Source organism: Sus scrofa, chromosome 4, assembly GCF_000003025.6.
Source record: "Sus scrofa isolate TJ Tabasco breed Duroc chromosome 4, Sscrofa11.1, whole genome shotgun sequence".
Taxonomy (NCBI): Eukaryota; Metazoa; Chordata; class Mammalia; order Artiodactyla; family Suidae; genus Sus; species Sus scrofa.
The window spans coordinates 122,380,517-122,402,105 of record NC_010446.5 but is presented as its reverse complement, the minus strand read 5'-3'; the positions used below and the strand labels follow the sequence as shown (position 1 = coordinate 122,402,105).

Sequence of the window (21,589 nt, the reverse complement as noted above, 5' to 3'; positions counted from 1 at the left end):
TAGACAGGGTTTTGGAAGGGCTAATGAAATGATCCATGTCTCTCACAGCTCTCTGGAGACCTATTAGATGAAAATCAGCGAAGACAGAGAAGAGCCCAGTAACACCATCCACCCACAAGATCTCGTGGGCAGTTACAGAACACACCACACACCACAGCAAAACATACATGCTTTTCAAGCATCCATGGAATATTCCTCCGGATAGATCATATTCTGGAACATGAAACATAACATATTTAAAAACAGGGTGTGTTCCCTGACCATAAGGGAATCAAACTGGAAATCAATAACAGAAAGATAATAGGGAAAAATCTCCAAAAACTTCGAAATTAAAATAGTCTAAATAACTTACGGGTCGGAGAAGAAGCATCAAAGGACATAAAAAATACTTAGAACCAAATGAAAACAAATCTACATTTACAGGATGACACTAAAGGAGTGAAAAAGAAATTTATAGCACTAATTGCTTACAATAGGAAAGAAGAAAGGTCTTAAACCAATGATCTAAGCTCCTGGAGTTTTCCTTGTGCCTCATCAGGTTAAGAACCGGACATAGTGTGTGTGAAGATGTAGGTTCAATCCCTGGCCTCACTCAGTGGGTTAAGATCTGGTGTTGCTGCAAGCTGTAGCACGGGTCAAAGAGGCAGCTCGGATCTGGTATTGCTGTGGCTGTGGTGCAGACCTCAGCTACAGCTCCAACTCGACCCCTAGCCTGGAAACTTCCATATGCTGCAGGTGCAGCCCTAAAAAGAAAAAAAAAAAAAAAAAAACAATAATCTAAGCTCCTGTCTTAAAAAAAATCTAGAAAAAGAAGAGTAAAATGAGCCCAAAGCAACCACAAGAAAGGAGATAACAAAGAAAAGAAAAGAAAATAAACGAAACAAAAAGCTGATTCTCTGAAAAGATCAATAATATTGACAAATCTCCATCAAGACTGACAAATACAAAAAGAGAAAACAGCACTTGTCGATATCAGGAATGAAACCAAGGCTATAACCACAGATCCTAAAGCAATAAAAAAAAGGACAATTAGGGAACACTACTGCTCTCTGCACATCTAAATTTGACAATTTAGATGAAATGGGACAATTCCTTGATAATCACTAGCTACCAAAATTCACCCAATATGAGACAGAGTCTGAATAATCTTGTGTCTATTAAGGAAGTGCAATCTGTAGAAAATATGCTTCTGAAAAAGAAATCTCCAGTACTAAGCAGTTTCACTAGAGAATTTTACCAAATACTTAAAGGAGAATCAATATAAATTCTAAACAATCTCTTCAAGAAAACAAAGAGGGTGAAACATCTCCCAATCGTTTTTCAAGGCTTAATTTAACCTCAAAACCAAAACCAAAGATGTCCAAAACAGAAAGCTAGAGACAAATATCCCTCATAAATACTATCATAAAAATTCTCACAAAAATAATTACTAGCAAATCAATTTATCTATAAAAATGACTATGTATCTATGTATAAAAAATGACAAAAATGATTATACATAAAAAATGATGCTCAGGTGGGATTCATTCTAAGAATGCAAGTCTGTTTCAGTATTTGAAAATCACTCAATGTAATATACTGTATCAACAGCTAATAAAAAATTATGATTGTGTCAATTGGTTCCAAAAAAAGGGGGTGTGTGACAAAATTCATTTTGGCAGTGATACATTAACTTTTCATTAATGTCATCAATAAAAACTTTCTCAGCAAACTAGGAATTGAGGTTGTGTCAACTTGACGAGGCCATGAGATGTCCAGATAGTTAGTCAAACTTATTTCCGTGAAGGTGTTTTGGGCTAAGATTAACACTGGAATCAGTAGATTGAGTAAAGCACATTGCCCTCCCTACTGTAGATGGTCTCCATCCCATGAATTGAACACATGAATGGAATAAAAAGGGTGAGTAAAATCCTATCCGATTGGTTCTGGTTCAGTTTTTCTAGAGAATCTTGGCTAATATAGAAGGGAAACTTCTACAATTTGACAAAAAACATCTATAAAAACCTTCAGTTGACATTATGCTAAGTAATGAAAGAATGAAAGCTTTTCCCCTAAAACTGAAAAAGAGACAAAGCTGTCTGCTCTAATCACTCTTATTATACAAAATATTAGAAGTCCTAGCCAGTGCAATAAGGTAAGAAAAGGAAACAAATTATACACTGGTTGGAAGGGAAGAAATAAGGCTTTTCCTATTTGAAAAAGACATGACTGTCTAGAAAATCCCAGGAAAACTATTTTAAAAATTCTTAGATTTAATATGTGACTTTAGCAAGATCACAGGATATGAGATAAACAAAGATGAACTGTATTTTGATATGTTAGCATCAAACATGTAGAGACCAGCATTAAAACACAATATCATTTAAAACTTATAATTATTCCCAAAGAGTGAAATGTCAAGATACTAATTTTAAAAATGGACTTGATTTAGGTGCTGAAAATGACAAAACATGGATGAAAGAAATAAAAGAAGATCTAAATAAATGAAGAGATACACCATGTCCATGGACTGACTGGAAGACTCAATATAGTAAAAATGTCAGCATTTGTATGCTGCATAGATAATTTTAAAATTTGTACGGAAACACAAAAGATCTCAAATAGCCAAAGCAATCCTCAGAAAGAAAAACGGAACTGGAGGACTCAGGCTCCTTGACTTCAGACTATACAACAAAGCCAGAGTTATCAAAATAGTATGGTATTGACACAAAACAGAAATAGGGATTAAGGACCTAAATGTAAGACTGGAAACTATAAAACCTTTAGAGGAAAACACAGGCAAAACACTCTTTAACATAAACCATAGCAGTATCTTTTCAGATCTACCTAGTGAGAGTAATGAAAACAAAAATAAATAGGACTTAATTAAACTTAAAAGTTTTTGCACAGCAAAGGAAATCATAAACAAAATGAAAAGACAACTCATAAGATGGAAGAAAATATCTGCCATCAAAGTGACTGACAAGGGATTAATATCCAAAATACAGAAACTGCTCATGAAGCTATATGTCCAAAAAAACAATTTAAAAAATAGGCAGAAAAATCCAAATAGACATTTCTCCAAAGACATACAGATGGCTAAAAAGAAAAAAAAACCATGAAAACATGCTCAGCATGGCTAATTATTAGAATGCAAATCAAAACTATAATGAGATATCACCTCACATGGGTCAGAATGGCTATCATCAAAAAGTCTACAAACAATAAATGCTGGAGAGTGTGTGGAGAAAAAGGAACCCTCCTACACTGTTGGTGGGAATGTAAATTGGCATAACGCCCTAGGAAAACAATATGGAGGTTCCTCAAAAACCTAAAAATAGAATTATCATATGATTCAGCAATCCCACTCCTGGGCATATACACCAACAAACAATGATTCAAAGGGATACATGCACCTCAACGATGAATGCAGCACTATTCACAAATAGCTAAGACATGGAATCAATCCAGCGTCCATCGACAGATGAATGGATTAAGAAGATGTGTTACGTGTATACAATGGAATATTACTTTGCCATAAAAAAGAACAAACGAATGGCATTTGCAGCAACATGGATGAATCTAGAGATTATCAAACTAAGACAAAATCTTATTATATCACTTATATGTGCAATCAAAAAAAATGATACAAATGAACATATTTGCAAAACAGAACAGACTCACAGACATAGAAAACAAACCCATGGTTACCAAAGGGGACATGTGGGTGGCAGTGGCGGGAATAAATTAGGAGTTTGGGATTAACAGATACACACTACTGTATACAAAATAACCAGCCAGGACCTACTGTGTAGCACAGGGAACTCTACTTAATACTCTGCAGTAACCTATACAGAAACAGAATCTGAAAAAGAATGGATATATGTATATGTGTAACTGAATCACTCTGCTGTACACCTGAAACTAATACAACAATGTAAATCAACTATACTCCAATAAAAAATAAAAATTACCAAAAAAAGCAATCTAAAGAAACATAGCATCTAAATGCAATATGTGGTCCTCACTGGATCCTGGACCAGAAAAAAGGGCATTAGCAGGACAATTAACGAAACTGCCATGAAGTCGCTAGGTTTGACTACTATTGTTATTTAACAATGTTATTATTTAGAGAAGATGGGTAGAAGATATAACATTTTCGTATTAATTTTAAGATGTTTTCATAAATCTAGAATTATTTCAAAATTGAAAAAAAGATAATTTTTTTTAAAAATTAAGATTTCAATTTCCCCCAAACTGATCTATACATATAATGTAAATCCTATCAAATTTCCAGCAAAATTCTCCTGTATATATAGACAAGCTTATTTTAAAATTTATATGTTAAGGCAAAGGAAGTAGAGCAGCTAGGATGGTTCTGAACAAGAAGAATGGAGTGGGAGAAATCACTGCCTGAAGTTACGACTTACTATACTCAGCCACAGCAATCACAACAGCCTGGAACTTAGCTGGCCGAGGAAAAGACAGAGATCAATGCAGCAGGGATGCCAGGAAGAGATAAACACAAATACACCCAATTAACTTTTTAAAAATTTTTCAACTAATTTTTAACAAAAGGGAAAAGCAATTCAGTGGAGGAAGGAAACTTGTTTTTGCTTGTGTTTTTAAACAAACTGCACTGGGCATGCAGAAGCAAAATGAGCCTTCATCAAAACCAAATACCTTATACAAAAAATTGATTCAAAATCATCTGGAGATTAGACGAAAAGCATAAAACTATAAAACTTATGGAGGAAAACATGAGGAAATCTTTGGGATCTAGGGTTCCCCGAAGAGTTGTTAGATGTGACAACAAAAATATGATCCATGAAAGAAAAATTGGATAAATTAGACTTCATCGAAAGTAAAAACATTCGCTTTGTGAAAGATCCTGTTAGGAAGATGAAAAGACAAGGTGTGGATTTAGAGAAAATGTTTGTAAATCACATACTGGATAAATACATCTAGAATATACAAAGAACTCTCAAACCTCAGAAGTAAAACAAATAATTCAATTAGAAAATGGGCAAAAGGCATAAACAGACATTTCAGTAAATAATAGATATTAATGACAAATAAACACACGAAAAAATGTTCAACATCATTAGCTATTAGGGAACTATGAATTTAAAATACAATGATATATATCACTACACACCTAAGAAAGAGTCATAACAGCAAATGTCAGAGAGAATGCAGAGAAACGGAAAGGCTGATATATTGCTGCTGAGATGTAAAATGGTACAGCCACTGTGGGACTTAGTATGGCCTTTTCCTGTAAAGCCAAACTTGAACTTTCTATCCGACCCAGCAATCTCATTCTTGGGCATTTATAAGAGAAATGAAATCTTAACGTCTATACAAAAACCTATACATGAATGTTCATAGCAGCTATAGTCATAGCAGCAAAAAACCTGAAAACAATTCAAATGTTCCTCAGTGTGTGAATGGTTAAAGAAACAGTAGTATATTCAGACAATGAAATTCTATTTAGCAATAAAAAGGAATTAATGATACAAGCAAAAGACCTGAATGGAGCCCAAGAGCATTATTAGTCAGTTTAAAAAGTCAGTCTCAAAAAGTTCCATACCATGTGATTCCATTTACAGAACATTCTTTTTTTTTTAATAGTTATTTCCCCAATACAATTTTTTTTTCCTACTCTACAGCATGGTGACCCAGTTACACATATATGTACACATTCTATTTTTGCACATTATTATGCTCCGTCATAAGTGACTAGACATAGTTCCCAGTGCTACACAGCAGGATCTCATTGCCAATCCATTCCAAAGGCAATAGTTTGTATCTATGAACCCCAAGCCGCCCAACCACCCAGTCCCTCCCCCTCCCCCTTGGCAACCACAAGTCTGTTCTCCAAGTCCATGATTTTCTTTTCTGTGGAAAGGTTCATTTGTGCCACATATTAGATTCCAGATATAAGTGATATCATATGGTATTTGTTTTTCTTTTTCTGACTTAGTTTCACTTAGTATGAGAGTCTCTAGTTCCATCCATGTTGCTGAAAATGGCATTATTTCGTTTTTAGGGCTGAGTAGTATTCCATTGCATGTATATACCACATATTCTAATCCAATCATCTGTCAATAGACATTTGGTTTGTTTCCATGTCTTGGCTATTGTGAAAAGAGCTGCAATGAACATGTGGGTGCATGTGTCTTTTTTAAGGAAAGTTTTGTCCAGATATATGCCCAAGAGTGGGATTGCTGGGTCATATGGTAGTTCTATGTTTAGTTTTCTAAGGTACCTCCATACTGATCTCCATAGTGGCTGTACCAGCTTACATTCCCACCAACAGTGCAGGAGGGTTCCCTTTTCTCTACACGCCCCCCTCCAGCATTTGTTATTTGTGGACTTATTAATGATGGCCATTCTGATTGGAGTGAGGTGTTACCTCATAGTAGTTTTGATTTGCATTTCTCTAATTATCAGGGATGTTGAGCATTTTTTCATGTGCTTGTTGGCATCTGTATATCTTCCTTGGAGAATGGTCTATTCAGGTCTTTTGCCCATTTTTCTGTTGGGTTGTTGGCTTTTTTGCTGTTGAGTTGTAGAAGTTGTTTGTATATTCTAGAGATTAAGCCCTTGTCCGTTGCACTGTTTGAAACTATTTTCTCCCTTTCTGTAAGTTGTCTTTATGTTTTCTTTTTGGTTTCCTTTGCTGTGCAAAAGCTTGTCAGTTTGATTAGGTCCCACTGGCTTATTTTTGCTCTTATTTCATTTACAGAACATTCTTGAGATGACAAACTACACTGGCGGGAAGTGGCTGGTAGAATAAAGACTGGGGACAGCACAGGGGCATTCCTCCACGGTGATGAAGAGTGAGGTGTCTTGATTTTGAAACATGCTTAGAACAGCAGAGAGGTGCGTGCGCCCGCACACAAGCACACTTGAATGTATGAAACACGGTGAGACTGAACAAGGTTTCTAATTAACAGTCGTATACTAACATCAATTTTGATTTTGATACTGCTCTTCAGTTACGTAGGGCCACCCCCAGGGGAAGCCAGGTGGAGGGGACATGAATGCTACCAGGCACTATTTCTGTGACTTCTTGGGATCTACAATTATTTCAAAATTAAAAAGGCAAAATAATCTATAATTATTTCAAAGTTGTGTTCAAATGCTTTTCAAAATAATCTCAAGTACTAACTTAAGCTGTAGGCTGAAAAGACAGAAGAACTCTTTCTTTCTTTCTTTCTTTCTTTCTTTTGGTCTTTTTAGAGCCACTCCCTCGGCATATGGAGGTTCCCAGGCTAGGGGTCTAATTGGAGCTGTAGCCGTCGGCCTACGCCACAGCCACAGCAACACGGGATCTGAGCCATTTCTGCAACCTACACCACAGCTCATGGCAACGCCAGATCCTTAACTCACTGAGCAAGGCCAGGGATCAAACCCCTGTCCTCATGGATGCTAGTCGGGTTCACTAACCACTGAGCCACCATGGGAACTCCCAGAAGAACTATTTCTGATTCAAGGAACTTCCCCCAATGGAATTACTCTCTATTTCATGCCTGCTTGTTGTTTCATGACTCCATTTTTTTAAAGCTAACTAAATATAAGCTTCTTGAGGACACAGGCCATGTTTAAGTCATCACTTTCAGTGTCTGCTCTAATACAGACATTTAGACAAGTACTAGCTAAGTTTTTCATTGAGCAAGTTGTCCATTTGCAAAGAGAACTGGAATTAGGCTGCTGTTGACCATTTCTGTGACTTCAGGTACTTAGATCTCTCTGGATTTGGATCCTTCTGGAGCTCCAGAAGGAGGTAAAGAGGGAGGAACACTTCGTCAGGGACTGTTAGGAGAATGAGATGAGTTAATATGTACATACATAAGGTGCCTAGAACAGCACCTGATACGTAGGGAGAGTTCAGTAAGTGCTATTTTTCTAAAAATTTTAAAAACTATGACTTCAATTCACATGAATCAAAAGATAAACCATTTCCTCCAACTTCTATTATATGTCAATGAAAAGAAATCTGTATATGGGAATTATAGAGGAAAAAAGCCCAATCTGCCATAAGACTGAACCTTACAAAAAACGACTACCTTGCTACTACATTCAGGCCTTAAGTTCCAGATTCCATTAATTTCTAATAGCAATAAATATTAAATTGAAATTGCTAGTTAATAAAGGTATAGCCTAGGAGTTCCCTTCGTGGCCCAGTGGTTAATGAACCTGACTAGGATCCATAAAGACATGGGTTCAATTCCTGACCTTGTTCAGTGGGTTAAATACCTGGCGTTGCTGTGAGCTGTGGTGTAGGTCGCAGATGTGGCTTGGATCCTGCATTGCTGTGTCAGTGGTGTAGGCCAGCAGCTATAGCTCTGATTTGACCCCTAGCGTGGGAACTTCCATATGCCGTAGATGCAGCCGTGTAAAAAGGAAAAGGAAAAAAAAAAAAAAAAGGGATAGCCTAAAGATTTTAACTTTATGTACATTATGTGTCTGTCACTCAACTGACTTATCTTTCACTTTTCTTAAAATGACCTTCTCCATCTTCGATTAAATGGCATCTCCATTCTCAAGGCTCATCCAGCTCCCCAGAGAGGACCTGTCACTCTACCACCACTCAGCTGCGGGCAAGACTGCTGTCTACTGAGCTCACCTTCAAACTTCTTCACAAAGGACAAATCCTGTCATAGAGGAGAGTCCTTGACAGATATCTGTGAATGAACAAACCACTGAGTTCCTGCGATACTCACTTGGCACCAGATGGCACTTGGCATAAGCATTAGAAGTACCTTCCCGTTTGGCTCCTCGACTAGACTGTAAGCCCCCTGGGGGCAGGGCCCAGGTCCACTCCTGTTTGCACTCTCAGTGACCAGCACAGCGACTGGACTTTCATCAGAGAGGTGCGCCGAGAGGCTACCAAGCGCCAGGCACTGCTGCATAAGCACAATGAACAAGGCGGCTGCAGTTTCGTATGGAGTAACAGATAAAAAAGATAGTTTTTTAATGGAATTAGTACTACAAAGAAAATTAAGCAGGGCAGTGTGACATGAAGACATGAGCTGGAGGAAGGACTACTCGTCAGGGTGAGCCTTTGTGAGGAGGTAACAGTTGAGCTCAGAAAACAGAAAGGAGCCAGTCAAGTTCAGAGCAGGGGTGAAGAGGCCCAGGCACAGGGGGCAGCAAGAACAGCGGTTCTGAGACATCAGTCGGCTGGGTCTGCTGGCGGGGGAGGCGGGCAGGCAGCTCTGGCTGACACGCAGTAAATTAGGGGACAAGAGGAGAGAAGAGGTCAGAGAGGAATGTGCAGGCTGCACTGAGAGGTCTGGACTTCATTCTGAAAATGCAGAAAGCTGCTGGATGATTTTAAGTGTGGAGTTAACAGAATCTCATATACCAAAAAAAAAAAAAAAAAAAAAAAAAAATCACATTGGTTGTTACGTGGTGAAATTGTCACAGTGGTTGTTAACTGGCAGGGGTTGTGAACTCCCTTCCAGAGGCAGGTAAGTTAGGGGACCATGCAATGGGCGGGGAGGTGGGGGTGGATGGCCCGGGGGCAGAGATGATGGACAGAAACGGATGGATGGGTGATGAAGTCAGAAGACATGGTTGGCAGAGCTTGTTAGTGAAGACGAGAAGCAGGGTGTGGCAGAGAGGAATCAAAGACGTCTCCTAAGGACTGGACTTGAGATCACCAGGATGGATCTGCATCTCAAATCTACCCAGACGGAGAAGAGGGGGAAAGATCTACCATCGTGGCCCAAGAAAGTGTCCGATGTCTATGAGATACAGAAACGGAAAAGCAACGCAGGTTAGGCACTGAACAGAACACTTGGAGGACGAGAGACTCACTTAAAATCAGACATGCAGTCTTCCAAACTTGACTGACTCTATTTACTGCTTCCAAGGTTACAGAGACAAACAAAATAAGAGATTGAAATGACGAGAAATCTCAGTTCATTTGATGAACTGTGTCATTTTTGGCTGCTGTAGATGTTCTCTGACCCAGATTCTTAATACAAAGCGGCTGAATGTTATGGCAGAAACTTTAGACAAATGCTGTAACTCGATCCAGTATTTGTGCCACTTAGAGCAGGTCTTAGAAACCCTGACGTCCTGAGGTGTCGAGAGGAGCAGGCAGTGACTCACCAAATCACTTTGACTCGAAGACTATTACAAGCCATATGTGAAGCTACTGGGAGCCAAAGGTTTTGATGCTTTTGGCAATAATTCACATTTTAAAATTCATATTTATTGAGGTATAATTTTACACAGAGTCAAATTCACCCTTTGTAGGGCACAAGTCTCAGTTATGACAAACATAAAATTAAGTAAAACCACCACCAGCACCATCACAATCAAAAATCAAGATACAGAACAGCGTCTCACCCAAAAAAGTTCCTTTAAGTCTTTTTTTCTTACTTTTCTTTTTTTTTTTGGGGGGGGGGGGTGGCACAGGTAGGGCTGCACCTGCAGCATAAAGAAGTTCCTGGCTAGGGGTCAAATTGGAGCTGCAGCTGCCAGCCTACACCACAGCCATGGCAACACTGAATGAGAGCTGCATCTGAGACCCACGCTGCAGCTCGCGGCCACACTGGATCCTTAACCCACTGAGCGAGGCCAGGGATCAAACTCACATGCTCACGGAGACTACACTGGGTCCGTAACCCACTGAGCCACAACGGTGACTCCTCATTATCTTTTTAAATTTAAGAATAGTCGTATGACCTTATGACTCTCATTCACGGATACCTGGCAAAGCCATATTTCTTGAAAAATATGATACATGAAATAGCAGAACAACCTAAAAAGTATTTAATGACCTTGTAAAAGAAGAAACCAGCCATCCATTCCAATTAGCAAGGGTTAGATTCCGGCCTCTAAAACAGACTTTAATAACTTTTCTCTAAGATGCTTTTCATCTGACAATTGGCCTGGAAGAAACAAGCATGACTTTTAACATACACGCAACAAGATTTGCACACTTTTCCCCCAAAGCAACCTGAGGTTTTGAATTACTATCTCGTCCAAAAAGTTAATTAACATTATATAGTCTCACAATGCTTTTACATGTGATTTTTTTTTTTAATTTTTCTTCCGCATCCATGGAAGTTCCTGGGCCAGAGATCAAATCTGCACCACCGCAGAGACAATGTCAGGTCCTTAACCCACTGTACCACAGGGGGAACTCCTACATGTGATTTTTCTGTAACAGGAAACTGGTAAATATAAATTTGATTAATTTTCCAAGTCAATCTCATTTGTGAAATTTTGTAATAATACCATTCCTGTTATTTTCATTATCCATTTTGAATTTTAAAAAGATTCTATTTTGACAAATACACATAACATTTAATTTTGAAATGTATATGATTATTACTATTATTCAATTAGATCAGTCTGTTAAATCCACTATGAAAGCAGGTACTTAACTTGAGCAGCTGTAATATATTTAAATTTTATACTCTCAATTAGAGCACGTGATGTTTAATGTAATTTTTTTTAAAATTTTATTGTATTTTTGCTTTTTTAAGGACTGCACCTGTGGCATGTGGACGTTCTCAGGCGGGTGGAATTGGAGCTGCAGCTGCCGGCTTAAACCACAGCCACGGCAAAGTGGGATCCAAGCCGTGTCTGCAACCTACACCATAGCTTGTGGCAATGGCAGATCCTTAATCCACTGAGTGAGGCCAGGGATCCCACCCACATCCTCATGGATACTAGCTGGGTTTGCTTTTGCTGTGCCACGACAGGAACTCCCTATAATTTATTTTAAAGTAATTAATTAATTGATTCTTAATTGGTCTGAATGAATGAACACATCTTCCATGGTGAACCAGAAATGGTGGCATACTTTGGGTTCTGGAATCAGAAAGCATGGATTCCAGACCTAGCTCTGTTTTTTACTGGTTGTGCATATTCCGGGCAAATAACTTCCTGCCTCACAGAGTCCCAGTTTCCTCCTCCATTAAACGTGAACAGCAGCACCACCCGCCTCAAACAGCAGGAATGCAAGGGCTTAGGACCAGGCCTGGCACACCGTGGTGTGCTCAATAAACGCTAGATAGGATATACCGGACAGAATTTTTATTTTAAAAACACTGACATGTTCCATTATTATTCAGCATTCACTCTAAAACAACAAGGAAAATGACTTTATTTACATTTTATAGATGACAAAGTGAGGGAGAGAGAAAGGGGAATGGAAAGCAGACTTACCAGTTCAGGGGCACACAGTTAAGTGAAGCAGAAAAGCACCTGGCTGTTCAGCCAATTGGGTAACTGAAGGTCTGATGCTATCCTTTCTAAAAGTGGGTCTTTCTTCCTTTCTTTCTTTTTTAAAGCGGTAAAGAAGGAATTTTGATAAAAGTCATAAGAAAGCCAAAGACGCACAAAAACAGACATATGGATCAATGAAACAAAACAGAGAACCCAGGAACAAACCCACACACCTGTATAAACCTTAACCTTTGACAAAAGAGGCAAAATTTTACAATGGAGAAAAGACAGTCTCTTCAATACGTGGTGCTGGGAAAGCTGAACAGCTGCATGCACATCGATGAAGCTAGAACACATCCTCATACTATATACAAAAATAAACTCAAAATGGCTTAAAGACTCAAATAAAAGACATGATGACATAAAACGCCTAGAAGAGAACATTTTCTGACATAGATTGTAGCAGTGTTTCCTAATGTCTGTCTCCCGAGGCAAAAGAAATGAAGGCAAAGATACACAAATGAGACTTAATCAAACTTCTAAGCTTTTGCACAGCAAAGAAAACCATAAACAAAATGAAAAGATAACCTACAAACTGGGAGGAAAATATTAAAAACTGATGCAACTGTCAAGGGCTTAGTTTTCAAAACATACAAACAGCTCATACAACTCTGTAACAAAAAAGCAAACCCAATCAAAAAATGGGCAGAAGACCTAAACGGACATTTCGTAAGGAAGACAAACAACTGGCCCACAGGCACATAAAAAAGCTGCCCAACATCATCAATTACTAGAGAAATGCAAAGCAAAACCACAGTGAGGTACCACCTCATACGAATCAGAATGGCCATCATCAATAAGTCTACAAATAGAAAATGCTGGAGAGGGTTTGGAGAAAAGGGAGCCCTCCTGCACTGTTGGTGGGAATGTAAATTAGTACAATCACTGTGGAAAACATTACGGAGGTACCTCAGAAAACTAAAAACAGAACTACTGTATGATCCAACAATCCCACTCCTGGGTATATATACAGATAAAACTGCAATTAAAAAAATACTAGCACCCCTATGTTCATAGTAGCACTATTCACAACAGCCAAGACATGGAAACAACCTAAATATCCACTGACAGAGGAGTGGATAAAAATGATGTGCTACATTTATTCAATGGAATATTACTCGGCCATAAAAAAGAATGAACTAATGGCATCTGTAGCAACATGGATGCAACTAGAGATTGTCATACTAAGTCAGAAAGACAAATACCATATGACCTTACGTGGAATGTAAGAAATGATGCAAATGAACCTATCTGCAAAACAGAAACAGACTCACAGACATAGAGAATAGACTTGTGGTTGGCAAGGGGGATGGGGAGGGATGACTGGGAGTCTGAGGTTAGTAAATGCAAACTATTACATTTAGAATGGATAAACAACAAGGTCCTGCTGTATAGCACAGGGAACCCCCTCCACCCTCCTGGGATAGACCATGATAGAAAATAACGTAAAAAGAGAATGTACACATATGTATAACTGAATCACTTTGCTGCACAGCAGAAATTGCCCCAACACTGTATATCAATTATACTTTAATTAAACAACTACAATGAGGTATCTTTCACACTGGTCAGAATGGCCATCATCAAAAAAATCTACAAATAATAAATGCAGGAGAAGGTGTGAAAAAAAGGGAACCCTTGTACACTGTTAGTGGAAATGGAAATTGGTGCAACCACCATGGAAAATAATATGAAGTTTCCTTTAAAAAACTAAAAATAGAGTTGCCATATGACCTAGCAATCCCACTTTTGGGCATATATCTGGAAAAGACAAAAACTCTAATTCAGAAAGATACATGCACCCCAATGTTCACTGCAATACTATTTATAACAGCCAAGACATGGAAGCAACCTAAACGTCCATCAAGAGACAAACAGATAAAGACGGTGTGGTACATAGACGCAATGGAATATTATTCAGCCATAAAAAGAATGAAATAATGCTCTTTGCAGCAACATGGATGGAGCTAGAGATTCTCATCCTAAGTGCAGTAAGTCAGAAAAAGACAAACATCATATGCTATCACCTATATGTGGAATCAAAACAAATGTTATAAATGAATTTTTTTACAAAACAGAAACAGATTCGCAGACACAGAAAACAACCTTATGGTTACCAAAGGGGAAGGGAAGAAGGGATATATTAGGAGTTTAGAATTAACAGATACACGCTACTATATATAAAATAGCTAGACAAGGACCAACTCTGTAGCACAGGGAGCTCTAGTCAATATCTTATAGTAACTAAATATCTTATAGTAAACTTAAATGGAAAAAAATCTGAAAACTAAGTATATAAAGAGTGTATATATATAAATATATATATAACTGAATCACTTTGCTGTACTGAAACTAACACATTGTAAATCAACCGTACTTCAGTTTTTAAAAAGGCAAAAATATTAACAAAAATAAAATAAAATTGGTGGCATCACAATAATAATAATAATAATAAAAACCCTAGGATGAATACGGAAGAGATCTGCATGTTGTAGCTCTTTTGTGTGAGAAAGAAGGCCTCTTACCCACTAACTTTTTGTGTAAAAGGGAATTTCATGGAGTGGGAGTTCATTCTGCGAGTAACCGACCGGATCATGTTCAGGTTTGAAATAATTTTGGAAATTCGGTTTAACACAGAAATAAGCATTTCACATTTCTTCCCCCTTTCCCCTCTTATTCCTTTAAAAACATCACAATAGTTGTTTTTTTTTTTTTTCCCTTCCACTCTTTATGAGCAAAGTCACAATATGCAGAAAATTTTAGACTAAGTGAGAAGGAAACTGAGAGGACATCCAGTCCGATCCTTTTGTTTCAACGTAGAGAGTGATGCCCAGAAGGGAACTAAAATAAAATAAGTCAAAGTGGGGCCCGGGACCGAGTGTCCTAATGCCTCGTTGTTCCTCTTTGCACAACGAGGGTAGCAAATCCCTAGGCCGGGCAGTCACCTGGGCTCTGGGCAGACGTCGTCCACCAGGTCACCGCCCCCTTCCCACCTTCCCACCTCAGGGTCCTAAAGTCACCGCACTCAACCTGGCTGCTGCTGGGGCAATGGCCATGACGCTGGTGATTTGGTAAATGTGACCCCTAAATTTCTAGGTTAAAATGTGAAGACCTTTTTCCTTCCATTTTCTCTCTTATGCTTTAGAAAGAATTAAACCTTTAAGAGCAATAATGATCTTTGAGGAAACATCTGAATTCTACACACTAAAAACATGGTTGGATACCGTGAGATAAACTTATTTCATCAAAGATTTAAAAATAATTCTAAGCAGGAGTTCCATCATGGCTCAGAGGAAGCGAATCTGACTAGCATCCATGAGGACCTAGGTTCGATCCCTGGCCTCGCTCACTGGGTTAAAGATCCAGCATTGCCGTGAGCTGTGGGTGTAGGATGCAGACACAGCTTGGATCTGGAGTTGCTGTGGCTGTGGCGTAGGCCAGTGCTACAGCTCCGATTGGACCCCTAGCCTGGGAATCTCCATATGCCGCAGGTACGGCCCTAAAAAGATAAAAATAAATAAATAAAATAAATATAAGCAAAATTAATCTATGGTGACAGAAATCTGAAAGTGGCTGCTTGGGGCTAGAGGCTGACAAGAAAGGGACAGGCGGGGTGAAGGAAGTGTTATATAGCTTGAAAGAGATACAGTCAAAAGTATACACTTAAGATTTGTGCCTTCCACTGTTTGTAGGTTAGAGCTTTCATTTTTATTTTATTTATTTATTTATTTATTTTGTCTTTTTGTTATTTCTTTGGGCCGCTCCCGTGGCATATGGAGGTTCCCAGGCTAGGGGTCCAATTGGGGCTGTAGCCGCTGGCCTACACCACAACCACAGCAGAGCGGGATCCGAGCCCTGTCTGCAACCTACACCACAGCTCACGGCAACGCCGGATCGTTAACCCACTGAGCAAGGGCAGGGACTGAACCTGCAACCTCATGGTTCCTAGACGGATTCGTTAACCACTGCGCCATGATGAGAACTCCTATTTTTTATTTTTTTAATATTTTTTTTCTTTTTAGGGCCACACCCGTGGCATATGGAGGTACCCAGGCTAGGGGTCCAATCAGAGCTGTAGCTGCCAGCCTACACCACAGCCACAGCAAAGCAGGATCTGAGCCATGTCTGCAATCTACCCCACAGCTCATAGCAGCGCTGGATCCTTAACCCACTGAGCGAGGCCAGGGATCAAACCCGCAACCTCATGGTTCCTAGCTGGATTCGTTAACCACTGAGGGGAACTCCTGTAAGTCAGATCTTTTAAAAACAATCTAAACTGAACTGCAATCCAGCTGGTGAAAGGCAATGACCAAGCTGATAGAGATCTTTCAAAATCATCGCAGCTGAACACATTTCTGTTCAACTACTGGAGAGAATGGCATCCACTGAGCCAGAACTCATGTGTATGGAAAGCAGATTAATTTTCTTCAGGCTATGCGGATTAATGGATTCTGCCTTAAAGAGGAATGAGGTATTATTTACGAACTGTGCACACTACTGCGATAATATATCTCTGATCTGCATTTTGCCTTCTGAAGTCCACTCAGAATCTAGCACTTCATCCCAAAGAGCACAGAGAACTTGAGACCTGCACAGCGAAGGAAGGTAAGGCGCAATGTCGGGCACCAATGAAGCGTTCACATTTCTACTCTCTATATTATTTTCCTATAAAAACTTGAGTGGGTATGACATCCTGCCCACTGCATGTCATGTTTGGTAACAGAGTTTTGACAAAACAAGAAGGATACTGAAAAGGAATTTTTTTAAAAAGGCCTTTCTCTGGCTGACAAGCCAGCACACGACCTTGGCTCGGGAACCAGAGGTGGATCGGAGCACAATTAGGTAACCACACTGCTCCGTTGGTCGTTATTGCCAAGAGACGGGGAAGAGAAAGGGGAAATTCTGAGTTCTTGTTACAGCTAGAAAGGGAAGACAAATGTCTCACCTCTTTCAGCAAAGTGCATGGAAATGATAGACTTCAGCAGATGTTCGTAAAAGGTCTGGTACGGGATCTGGCGAAGTTACAAACGGCGGCCCTTTACGAAAACAGTGTGTCCTGTCACCAAGGAGGGCTCCACGGGACAGGGACCTTCCCTCTCCTCCGAGGGTCATACCTACCAAATCTGGCTTCACTCGGTGAGTCAGGGGGAAGGAGAACCACAGGGAGTAGAGGGTGCTGAGCGCCGAGGACGGCCAGGACTGCTGAACCTCCCGGCTCCTGGGGATGCGGTGGATGTGGTACTCGGGAAACTGGAAGGAAACAGTGAAAACCGAAATCAACCAGGCTGCTGGTGCCGAAGCTCAGCCCAGTAGCGGCTGATGTCTGCGCACACAGGACGTGCCTTCCTGATCACTTGTCATGTTCATGGGAACTCCTATACAATTAAGATAGAAAGCCTTTTTCAGGCTTTATACAACACATATTTGGGTTATGACAAAAGGTTCCTAAATTTGATTCAAAAATATTCAAATCTGTATTGACAGTAAGTGGGAGGAATTTTTTTTTTTTTCTTTCTTTTTAGGGCCACACCTGCTGCCTGCGGAAGTTCCCAGGCTAGGGGTCGAAGTGGAGCTGAAGCCGACAGCCTACACCACAACCGCAGCAACGCCAGGTCCGAGCCACATCTGCGACCAACACTGCAGCTCACAGCAATATCGGATCCTTAACACACTGAGTGGGGCCGAGGATCAAACCCAAATCCTCATGGATTCTAGCCGGATTCATTACCACTGAACCACAACGAGAACTCTTGGGAAACTTTTTATAAAATATGTTTTAAGCAAAGGCCTTATGAGACATACTAAGAGTCCTTATAAATAAATATGTAACACCAGTAACCTAGTATCAAGATGGGCAAAGGAGATGAACGGACAATTCCAAACAGAGGAAACACAAAGGGCCAAAAAAGATATGAACAGATGGTAAACAAGGGAACACAAAGAAAGCCATGAGTTACTTCTCACCTATCTGATTGGCAGGAGACTGGCTGCTCAGTGTTGATAGGGTGTAGGGAAATAGACATTTATATATCCTGGGCAAAGACAATGGTACTTTTGGGGAGGGCAACTTGGAAATATCTATCAGAATTGTAAGTGTGTCTACTTTTTTTTTTTTTTTTTTTTTTTTTTTTTAGGACCAAACTCCTGGCATATGGAAGTTCCCAGGCTAGGGGTTGTATTGGAGCTGTAGCCAATAGCCTACACCACAGCTGCAGCAACACCAGATCCATGCCATGTCTGCAACCTATCCACAGCTCATGGCAATGCTCAGCTTAACCCATTGATGAGGCCAGAGATGAAGCTGCATCCTCATGGATGCTAGTCAGATTTTTTTCTGCTGAGCCACAACAGGAACTCACAGTGCGTCTACTATTTTTTTGAATACACTGTTTTATCCTTTGCCATTTCTTGGGCCGCTCCCTCGGCACGTGGAGGTTCCCGGGCTAGGGGTTGAATCAGAGCTGCAGCCACCGGCCTACGCCAGAGCCACAGCAACACGGGATCCGAGCTGCGTCTGCAACCTACACCACAGCTCATAGCAATGCCAGATCCTTAATCCACTGAGCAAAGCCAGGGATCGAACCTGCCACCTCATGTTTCCTAGTGGGATTCATTAACCACTGAGCCACGACGGGAACTCCACAGTGTGTCTACTTTTGATCTGGCATTTCTACCTCTAGAAATATACCCCACAGATTGACCCACATGCTATCCACTTTATCACTGACGTCCATCCATGTAGGAAAATATATGCAGACACACGAACAAATTACATAGATTTATAAGAACAGGTGAGGAAGATGTGCCTAGATGAGCTATTAACGTGGATACGCAAGTTGCAGGACAGTGTGTGTAACACGGTCCAGTGTGTATTGACAAATCACACAGCTGTGTGTGTTTGTATACACGTACATACACACATTAGTATGTGCATGAAGAAAATCTGGAACCGTTGGCCACAGATTGTATTTGATGAGGAAGGGATTACACAGGGGATTGAAAGCCAGAAGCTGAGTGCCCCTGGGGGTTCCTTGGAGCCTGACTTAACCACAAACGTTGTCAGAGAACAGAGGACAAAATACGTAATCCCTTCTCCTCCCATCCCCCACCTTTGGCCTAGAGGGACAATATGCTCCTGGAGAAACGACAAACGAAAAACTTTTCCTACACAACTGGAAGACACAAAACTACTGGTCCTAAGTTTTCTTGCATTTAGGAAAAGGTGTGAAACTGAGAAGAGGCTTCTGTTATGCTTCAGGAGGTCATGAGTGTAGGTCCTTTAATTCAGCACAGAAGGAAAACGGGCATTTCCATTATGGCTCAGCAGGTTAAGAACCCGACCAGGATCCATGAGGTTGTGGGTTCGATTCCTGGCCTTACTCAGTGGGTTAAGAATCCGGCGTTGCCGTGAGCTGTGGTGTAGGTCGCTAATGCAGCTCGGATCCCAAGTTGCTGTGGCTGTGGTGTAGGCCGGCAGCTGCAGCTCTGATTCAATTCCCTAGCCTGGGAACCTCCATGTGCCACAGGCTCGGCCCTAAAATGAAAACAAAAACAAAAGAAAGAAAGAAAGAAAGCAAGAAAGAAAGAAAGAAAAGAAAAGTAAAAAGGGAGGGGTGAGGGGTGGAATGGGCTGCACATGTGACCGCTCCATTTTTATGATGATAAAGGACCTTCCCTCTTCTTTGCATGTGACACCAGCAGAGAAGGAACGATCTGGGCTCAATAGGTTATTTACTATTTTTGTTACTTATTTACTTACTAATCATTTATTAAATCAATGTCTTTTTTTTTTCCCTTCCACAGGATTAAGGTACTCAACGTTTAACTAGAAAATAATGCTGAATAGTAACCTCACTGTAGATCATCCAGGGAACAGCAGCCAAGAGAGGGCAAACTTTCTGTGAGATCAGTAATTGAAAACTATGAATAGGTAAAAGGAGCTGAAACCAGGTCTCCCTAAAACCGAATTCTTTTGGTGGTTTGATTAACCACTCTCTCCAAACTCTCTTCCCCATCTTCCCTCGGACCTGCATCCTGAGCCGCCTGAACACTAATCCTGCAGTCAGAGGACACCCCTTGCTGACGCCGATGTGCTGTTCACGTGCTGAAACCGCGAGTATATACACCTGTCCTCGTGAATGTCCAAACTCAGGTGTTTCTCCAGGGCAGGATGAGCCAACAGACCCCTGGGCCATGGACCACCTGGCCTGAGATTTATAAACTGAACATCCGACTCCCGAAACTATGATTAAGAAACGTCATAGAAATGTCACAAGTCAATTAATCCCAGACTTGGTTTTTCCCCTTAAAAAAAAAAAAATCCCTAATGCAAAGACCAAGCGGGAGTGGACCTGAGGCTTGACTCCCGCTCCCTTGCACGGCACCCAGCAAGAAACCCCTACTCTCCTGCAAACTCTGGCCGTCAGAGTTTGACTCTGCGCTGCGGGCACAGGAGGCCTTGGTTTCAGCATGATAGAGTCAGAATCCCTGATCTGAAACCTTTTGGGCCGGAAGTGCTTTGAAAAGGTAATACAGTACCCAGATCATATATTACATACTATCCGCCTCTGAATTTTGGAGAAGCAACCAAACACGTCTGCAGCAAAACATGAATCTTCATACTCAGTGGGATAAAAGCTCTTAGCGTCACACCGATTCAAACCGGGTTTTGCTGTTGAATAAACTGGTGACAAACTTGGAACTTTCTCCCCCCTCAGTTTTCTGAGCTTTCTAGGATTTCAGATCAGGGAGTACCACCTGTACTACCGAATACGTTTGAACCCAGTGAGATGTCATCACTATTAGAGTAAAAACAGCCCAACAGGATCTTATTTTAAGAGTATGATGTTACTTCCAAAATTCGAGGCCTGATCTTTTTCCGCTTTTTTTTAGGGCCGCACTCGCAGCATCTGGAGGTTTCCAGGCTAGGGGTCGAATCAGAGCTGTAGCTGCTGGCCTACAGCACGGGCACATCAGTGCAGGATCCGAGCATGTCTGCAACCTACACCACAGCTCACAGCAATGCCGGATCCTTAACCCACTGGGCGAGAGGCCTGATCTTAACATCTAGGATATTTCCTTTAAAAAGGCACGACTGCGTATCATGCCCCTTAAATTTTTCAAAGCGATGAGTATATAACTCTGTAAGGAAGCAATGGGCAATATTTCTGGATATTTTTAGGGTATCGAGGGGCTTGGCTTTGGCTCTGGAAGCCCAGCTCCTTTGACTCCACATGAGCTCCAGCTAAGAGGCAAACACACAGGGCTGGGCAGGCCTCTGCAGGGCCCTGGAGAGGGAAGAACGCCTACACCTCACTCCATGCGGCGGCCTGAAGCAGCAGAGGAAATGGGTTTA

General features: G+C 40.7%; 1 protein-coding gene across 9 annotated transcripts in view; it reads right to left on the bottom strand.

The window, feature by feature from the left end:
- ALG14 (ALG14, UDP-N-acetylglucosaminyltransferase subunit) overlaps nt 1–21,589 on the bottom strand; it is a 120,957-nt gene that overhangs the window by 62,196 nt on the left and 37,172 nt on the right. For 8 of the 9 annotated variants that reach the window (XR_002343591.1, XR_001303466.2, XR_002343590.1 and 5 more), the window contains exon 3: nt 17,353–17,484. The exons of the other annotated variant lie outside the window; for it this stretch is intronic. Coding sequence is in view for 4 of the 8 variants with exons in the window: in XM_013988171.2 (XP_013843625.1) it covers nt 17,353–17,484 (132 nt within the window). In the remaining 4 variants the exon portion in view is untranslated. The remainder of the gene's footprint in view (nt 1–17,352; nt 17,485–21,589) is intronic. 9 annotated transcript variants of the gene reach the window in all.